Consider the following 8,363-nt stretch of genomic DNA (forward strand, 5'->3'; position numbering starts at 1 on the left):
CATCTGCTGACATTTCTTTGAATGCTTCAGTATACACAAAATTAGGGATAATTACTCAACATTAGAGCAACTGCAGCAATAAAAGTTTATAGTATCAAGTATGAATAAATGTATCTTTTTCTAGACGGGCTTTTAGACAAATTCTTGGTCTTTGACATGAACGTCTCGTGGGCTTAAAACTATAAAAATAAATAGTTGAGGCATAAAAATGTTACTTCTATCACATTTTGACTCCACATGTACCTGATTCTTATTGAGCTGTTAAATGTTGCTGACTTATATTTGGTGTTGCTGGCTGGAAAAATCCCTGCCAGATTATCATTAATAAAATGCTGATAATTGATGTCTAGTGAGTATAAAATGTTTGTTTTTTGGCAAAGGTAAATAAAATGCAGCCCCAGTGCAGCTGAAAATTGCTTTATTTTTACAATCATGACATAAATATGGCAAACATAATTTCACATTGTTGTTGCAGTTTCCTCAAATGTGCATGTGTCTGATAATCAGTATATCCCATAGGTGTGCTCTTTCCCGTCTCTGTATCTGTCCAGGTAGCGTAGGGGCTGCCGGTGAGGGTATTTGACCTGTGGGGGGTGGTACACTGGAGGCCTGATGAACTCAAACACGGGCTCCCTCATGTCTGCAGGAGAAGATGCAGGAAAGCAGACCGTTAAACTCACATTACCAGCTGCCACACAAATCCTGGCCCAATTTAGATGAACACGTTAGAGGTGGGAAACAAGTTCCAGCATGTATTGTGTTGTCTTTTTCCCACACCGTGACTCACTTAGGGTGTTGTGAAAGGTATCTGTCACAGATTGATCCCACTGGCATTGGAAGAAGGCCAGACCCACAGGAGTCATGTTGTCCTGGTACTTTCTGTAGAAATCCACCGTCTTAAACGTGCGCTGCACCAGTGAATGGCTGTGTGGAGAGACGATACATGCTCAGTGCGTTTTTAGGTATCACACAGGATTAACAGTTATGTCCCCACTCAATACATTTTTTAATCCAGGAGGTGTTTAGAGTATTTGTGCTAAATCGAGCTAAAGTCAACATGTCAAGACAATTGATTTTATTTATTAAGGTTTGTGGTATACTAGGCGCATCAGCCACTTGTCTGAAGCATATTTAATATGGCAGAGTTTTTTTTTCCAGCATTTGTGGTCTGCAATAACACGTCATAATTCAGGTCCTATATAGTGATTGTGCGATGCTAGTATTTTACAGAGAGATCTGTATCTCTATCTATCCATTCATCCACATGGTGGTTGCCCCACAGAAACACAAGTTTTGCTTTTAAATTTCCGTCCTCTGCTGTGTGTCTGAGATCACCATGTTATCTATATGGTATCTCAACACTTAATGACATTTTAGAATCAAGAGTAGAAAAACTCAATGTAGCAGAGTGTTTATAGCAACCAGCCTGAGAGTTTGGCTCACATGGGTTACTCGCGCATAAAATGACCTCTAAATTTGAATTGTGTTTAGTATATGTTGTAGTATATCCATCACTACAACCGCACATATATGCCAGGTTTGGGTGGTTCGGGAGGCAGTTGCTAATGCTACACTGAGATTAGTGTTATTCCTACCTACTGAGCACAACACATTTCCCAGTCACAGGCATCTTGCTGTAACTTGCTGTTGGGATGGACTTTGTTATTGTTGTAACTCCATCCAAAAAGAATACATCATCCACCACTCTGATTAGTGTACTACTCACCATGGCAAGGGCCTGATGTTTTCCTGGAAGTTGATGGGCCCATCCTGCTTGAAGAGCACGTAAATATAGCGATGGAAGCCTGTTCCTCTGGCAGGGAAGGGTGGCAGGTAGTGACACAGCTCCTCACCAGCCTGGACTGCTGCGCCCGGTATGTTCCCCCTGCAGAGACATGGGTCATTCGAGGAATCCATGAATAACTCGAAACGAGGTTTATTTAGCTTAGATTTAAACTTGAAGTGAGAAATCAATGACAGTAAGCCAACCAGCATAAAGTGAATGGACTGTAACTTTTTTAGTGCTCATCCAGATGATCTGACGAATCAAAACATCTTACACTTCAAGTTAAGAGCAGACAACAAAGCTCTGTTTTATTCCATTTCCTTCTTAGGGTTCGCCTTGCTGGGGAGCAAACAAATGCCCTAATTATTAGTTTGTCACCAGCTCCACCTTATGAGCCTCAGTCTGAGCACCACCTGTGTGTGAGACCTTTGGCACAGATTTTTTTTTTTTTTTTTAATCTCTGAAAGTCTACCGCAGCGATGGAACACAATTCTTTCAAAAGTCACTCCATCATTTGGTGTTTGGTTTCTGTTGGTAGAAAGCAGTTTCAAAATCTCTCACAGGTGTCACACCTTATTATTGAGTGTTCCTCAGTCCTGACAGAGACCACTCAAGTAAACACAGAAAGGTTTATTTGCAGGATAAAACTGATTACGCAGAACAAACACGTACCAATTTGACTGTGTCCTCAAGCAGACCAATACATGTGGAAAATACTAGTGTAAGAGGATGAAAACCCTGCTCCCACAGCAGAACACAGCCACCAGATTCTCTTGCTGAAGGGGTTGTGCAGCAGTTGGCCTCAGTTGGCCACAAGATGTCTCTTTTTACACAGAAACTGTACTTACTACACTGATCAGAATCAGAATCATTTAATAATCAATATGGAAATTATGTACTTGGATTATAAACTAGTTTTGACATCTAAATCTTACTCCTGTGAGACAAAGCTCTGTAAATGCAGCACTCTGCACCATGAAGCTCACACAGTTAAACAGTGCGCCCCAGGGTGGCTGTGGCTACAATGTAGCTGCCATCACCAGTGTGTGAATGTGTGTATGAATGGGTGGATGACTGGATATGTAAAGCGCTTTGGGGTACATGGGGACTAGTAAAGCGCTATATAAACACAGGCTGTTGGAAAGGCTGTCAGCTGTGTGGGGGGCCCCCTTGTGGCGAGAAAGCACAGTTGCACTATTGAGCACATGTTCCAGTGATCAGAGTTGGAGCTAGCACATAGCAAGAGCCGCCTGGCAGACTGACTCTGCAGGGGATGTCTACACACGGTGTGAGTTGTGTGCGTCGCTAAAGAACTGTGAGTAGACGTGGAGCCATGCCTGAAAAGGACAGTTTTAGTCTTTTATGCCAATTAGACATTTAGTAGATGTAGAAGTGCAATGTGTATCGACCTGTTCGCTATGTGGCTAGTTCATGCTACTAATGCTACCTGTTATGCTACATACCTGCTAGCTGTAAGAAAAAAGAAAGAGATGCTTGGTGTGCGAGAGAGCACAGTTGCACTATTGAGCACATGTTCCAGTGATCAGAGTTGGAGCTACACATAGCAAGAGCCGCCTGGCAGACTGACTCTGCAGGGGATGTCTACACACGGTGTGAGTTGTGTGCGTCGCTAAAGAACTGTGAGTAGACGTGGAGCCATGCCTGAAAAGGACAGTTTTAGTCTTTTATGCCAATTAGACATTTAGTGGATGTAGAAGTGCAATGTGTATCGACCTGTTCGCTATGTGGCTAGTTCATGCTACTAATGCTACCTGTTATGCTACATACCTGCTAGCTGTAAGCTAAACGATTTGGTGTTTGTGATATATTGTTGTTGGGTGTATTGGCAATCAATGTCATGTACTGTAAGGGTTTGGGAGTAGTGTATGAAACTCGTGCATGTAGATGTTCATATAGGAATTCCCATTTGTAGTTCTGGTTAGATTCGAAGAACGCTAATGCATCATAATTCATGACTTAGATGTTTATTACATTCAGTATTCTGTATATGTTCTGTTCACAGACCACACACACCCACACCCCTCACCACTCTGTAAGCCTGCGGTTGCATTACTGTGTTGCTGTACTGTGCTGTTAAGCTGAGGAATCACAGTAAAGACGGTATAACCTTTATCTGTGCGTCCTGTGTGTTCTGACCGACACCCCAAGGTGAACACCACTGCTATTCAGCCAACGCACTATACTAGCTCCTGCGGTTCAACCCAAGATGTCAGACAATTGGTCCTTGCACGTAGCCAGTCGACTGGTGTCTGTTCACAGTATCCTCCGTCGTCATACCGCTACAAGATGACAGTCCTAGTTTGCGATTCTGCCAGTGAAAGATGTCGTGACATGATATGACCAGCATCTCGCCCGAAGTGCGCCAAGTAATATCAACCTCCTCCCTAGCCTTATGTCAGACTATGGGATGGTCTGAGCTTGGTTAGGCGCCTACCTATATCTCGATCTGACATTCCATGGACAGAACCACCAACGAGACATGACACCCTACCGTCACTCGTACACAGCACAGTATGCACCCGGGCTAGAAGAGCGAAAGCAGTACGTGCCATCGGCAGTGTCTGTACAGACCTCCCGCTCGTCTAGCCCAACAAGTCAGCCTGGATGGGAACACACCGTGGATGAATGGACCGCTTCCTCGAATGATCTGCAGGATATGCGGCAGCATGTGCCCAGTAGGGATGGCCTGAACCATCAGCCTCCTTCTCCTTTCCATCGACCATGGGAAATGTCTGCAGTTTCGGGTTCGCAGTATGGTATGAATGGCAGACCTCAGCCTTACGCCCAAACACGTGAACCAGACAGAGGTGGTTACCTGTCGGAGCAACGGGACCAGAGATCACCCCCAACACATGTACCCCCTCTGTCTTCCTCCCAACGTATGCAGCCCATCAGTGTCCCCACGATTAGTTCCCATACACATAGAATAGATGCACGAACGAGTCCATGGCCGCAGTATGACAATAGGCAGGACATCCATGCTCAACAAGAATACCAAAGGCCATACTTTCGCCCACCATCAGCTCAGAGTATTCCACCCAAGGATACTACAATGATTGATACATTGGATAGGATGATGGGTGAACTACAGCTGTTAAAGGAGCAGACACTGACAGCTAGTCGGCCAACCCCGCCATTCCCCAACAGTGCACCTTCCTTTCGGTTTGAACATCCACCTATCATTCCGCAACATTTGAAGCCTCCTTGGCAGGAGCAGTTTTCTGCTAGGGCTTATCCCAGTTTCCAGAGTCAAGCCCCCACCAACATCTGGAGCCAGCAGCCCGTCGCCGAGGTATCAAGACCTATCACAACATCATCGCAATATAAACCTCATCCATCCCCAGCCTACCAGCCACCACATGTAATGGCACAAGAGAAAACATACAGGGGTCCAACTCCAAGTATTCCTGATCTCATTAAGAAGGACCCAAGTGAGTTTGCCCGGTTAAAGATCGCACTTGACAATCTACTGCCACCGGATGGGACAGAGCTTTTCAAGTTTCAGATACTGATGGATCATTTGAAACTAGATGAAGCACGTCTCATAGCTGATGCATATCTCAATTCTCCATCCCCCTATACTGACACCATGGCAGCCCTATCGGAGAAGTTTGGTCAGCCCCACCAGTTAGCCCTCAGGAAGATTGCCGGTGTTATGGATGCACCGGACATTCGTCACGGGGATGTGGAGGCTTTTGAAAGATTCGCACTGCAGATTCGGGCTCTCGTTGGTATGCTGAAGACCCTTGGTCCGGATGGTGAAGTGGAACTGAAATGTGGCTCTCACGTGGCACGGCTCCTCAGTAAGCTGCCAGCTGAAATGAGGTCTGAGTTCCGGAGACACATGTGTCGCCATCCAGGGGTAGTATACAACCTAACAGACTTTTCAGACTGGTTACAGCTGGAAACATGGTGCCAAGATAGCAGTACCCAGCTTGGGGCTACAGGGCAGAAGGAGAGGGTCATCCAGAAACCAGAGCGCCTGAGAGAGGCGAAGTCAGTAAAGCGCATGGCCACTATCCTGCATGGCTCAGAGAATCTGCCGACGAAGCAGCCTGTCGAGTCGGTGAGCAGCAAACCAGCTGTCCATAGCAAGAAGAAAGGCCCGCTGAAAGCTTACTGCCCCTACTGTGATACGGAGGACCATTATCTGAGTCAGTGCCCCATATTCCAGTCGTTTGATAAGGCTCAAATCATAGACTGGATTAAGACAAACCAGCGTTGTTGGCGATGTGGCAGATCACATCAAGCAGCACAGTGCAATCTGAAGAAAGCTTGCAGCCTATGTCAAGGCAAACACCTTCAGATCCTGCATGAGGTCAACGCCAAGAGTGTGAAGGAAGGTACTTGCCTGGTGAGCTCTGCAACTGAAATACTCCACCTAGATAAACCTTCAGATTCTACCCGTGTTCTGCTTAAAGTGATTAGAGTTCTCCTGAGAAATGGTGACAAAACTCTGGACACTTATGCCATCCTGGATGATGGCTCTGACCGCACCATGCTGCTCTCCTCTGCAGCTCAGCAACTGGGCCTAACAGGCACACCTGAAGACCTCGCCCTGAGAACTATCCTCAGGATATCCAAACGTTACATGGGGCCTGCGTTTCATTCACACTGTCCCCTATCATGCAGCCCCAGAAATCCTTCCACATAGCTAATGCCTTCACTGCCCAGCGGCTTGGCTTAGCTGAGCATTCATATCCAGTTACCATGCTCAAGAGAAGGTACAGACATCTGAAGGACTTGCCCCTACAAACCTTCAGCAGAGTTTCGCCCCTGTTGCTAATGGGCATCACCCTCATAAACCCTATAGAGCCTGTGCGCTTTGGATCACCAGGAGGGCCAGCTGCGATGCGAACCCGACTAGGATGGACTCTGCAAGGGCCTGCAAAGTCGCTTGAGTCACAGTTAGAGTCTCAACAGTGTCTGTATACCTCCTGCAGCCCCCTATCTGTTGAACTCCAGAGGAATGTGGAGAAGCTGTGGCAAGTGGATGTTCTACCATATAAGAGTGAAAAGGAGGTGACAAGGTCGAAGGAGGATCATGAAGCCCTTCAGATATTGGAGGCCAGAACAAGGCGCGTGGATGTTAAGGGAGTGCTCCGGTATGCCACACCCTTATTGAGGAGGAAGGATGCACCACTTTTTCAGGCCACCCAAGAGGCGACACTGCCCAGCCTGAGGAGTATGGAGAGACGTCTGAGCAAAGACCCGGTTAGGGCTGCTGCATATATGGACGAGATTGAAAGGTTGGTGACCTCTGGGTTTGTAGCCAAACTGCAACCGGAGGTTGCCTCTCAGAGCCAAGAGAGTTGGTACATACCTCATCACATGGTCCAGCACAATGGCAAGAATAGAGTGGTCTTTAATTGCTCTTTTCGACACAAGGGACTTAACCTGAACGAGTCCCTATTGCCTGGCCCTGTCCTGAGCCCTTCTCTGGTTGGAGTGCTCCTGCGCTTCAGAGAACACAGCATTGCCATCAGTGGTGACATAAAAGGGATGTTTCACCAGGTGTGCCTACTCCCGGAAGACAAACCGCTCCTGAGGTTTCTTTGGCGCAATATGAATCGGGATGAGCCCCCTCACAGCTATGAATGGCAAGTCCTTCCCTTTGGGACAACATGTAGTCCCTGCTGTGCCTCCTTTGCGCTACAGCGGCATGTCCTCCTGCATAGTGAACCAGGAGAGGAGGTGAGGTTCTCCATCGAACGGTGCTTCTATGTGGACAACTGTCTACAGAGTGTTTCATCGATTGAAGAAGCCCAGCAGTTGGTCAAGAAACTACGGCAGCTTCTGGCTTCCGGGGGCTTTGAAATTCGGCAGTGGGCTAGTAATAGGCCAGAAGTGATTAGTCATCTGCCATCCGAGGCACGGTCAGACAAACTGGAACTCTGGCTGTCACAGGACCGACAAGAAGCGCATGAATCAACCCTGGGACTGAACTGGAACTGTGAGACGGACACCCTCAGCCTCAAGCACCGACCCATTGACTATGGAGAGCCCACTATGAGGAACATATATCGAACCCTGGCTAGTCAGTACGACCCACTTGGGTTCATCATTCCCTTCACCACCAGGGCCAAGATTATTGTACAGCAACTCTGGGACAAGCATCGAGATTGGGATGACCCCCAGTTACCTCATGATTTGCTGCACCAGTGGAAGACATGGAAGGGGGAGTTGGTGCATTTATCAGAGTTAACATTGCCACGATGTTACACACTGCCGCACATGGATCTGTCTGACATTGCAAGAGAGGTACATATCTTTTGCGATGCATCAGAGCGAGCCTATGGCTCTGTGGCTTACCTGAGATCAGAAGATCATTATGGTAATGCGCAGCTGTCATTCCTCATGGCCAGATCACGGGTTGCTCCAAGGAAGCAGATATCTATTCCCAGACTCGAACTCTGCGCTGCACTCACTGGAGCCCAGCTCGCAAAGCTACTTCAGACAGAACTAACGTTCAAGGTGACCACATGTACGCTGTGGTCTGATTCAACCACTGTCCTCAACTGGTTGCATTCCACATCCTGCCATTTCAAGGTGTTTG

The 8,363-nt window shown here is 47.1% G+C and overlaps 2 protein-coding genes across 2 annotated transcripts in view; one reads left to right on the top strand and one right to left on the bottom strand.

The window, feature by feature from the left end:
* Positions 1 to 401: 401 nt before the first annotated feature.
* The window catches only part of mrpl38 (mitochondrial ribosomal protein L38), a 17,607-nt gene continuing 9,645 nt past the window's right edge, over positions 402 to 8,363 (bottom strand). Inside the window, exons 7-9 of the mRNA XM_005923814.2 lie at positions 1,727 to 1,885; positions 788 to 924; positions 402 to 640 (exon numbers count right to left, since the gene is read on the bottom strand). Coding sequence (XP_005923876.1) covers positions 504 to 640; positions 788 to 924; positions 1,727 to 1,885 — 433 coding nt within the window. The 3' untranslated portion in view covers positions 402 to 503. The remainder of the gene's footprint in view (positions 641 to 787; positions 925 to 1,726; positions 1,886 to 8,363) is intronic.
* LOC121814670 overlaps positions 6,611 to 8,363 on the top strand; it is an 8,938-nt gene continuing 7,185 nt past the window's right edge. Inside the window, exon 1 of the mRNA XM_042221640.1 lies at positions 6,611 to 8,363. Within this exon, the coding sequence (XP_042077574.1) occupies positions 6,659 to 8,363 (1,705 nt within the window). The 5' untranslated portion in view covers positions 6,611 to 6,658.

The sequence above is a fragment of the Haplochromis burtoni genome, unplaced genomic scaffold (assembly GCF_018398535.1).
Source record: "Haplochromis burtoni strain Fernald_Lab_line unplaced genomic scaffold, NCSU_Asbu1 Contig_71, whole genome shotgun sequence".
NCBI lineage: Eukaryota > Metazoa > Chordata > Actinopteri > Cichliformes > Cichlidae > Haplochromis > Haplochromis burtoni.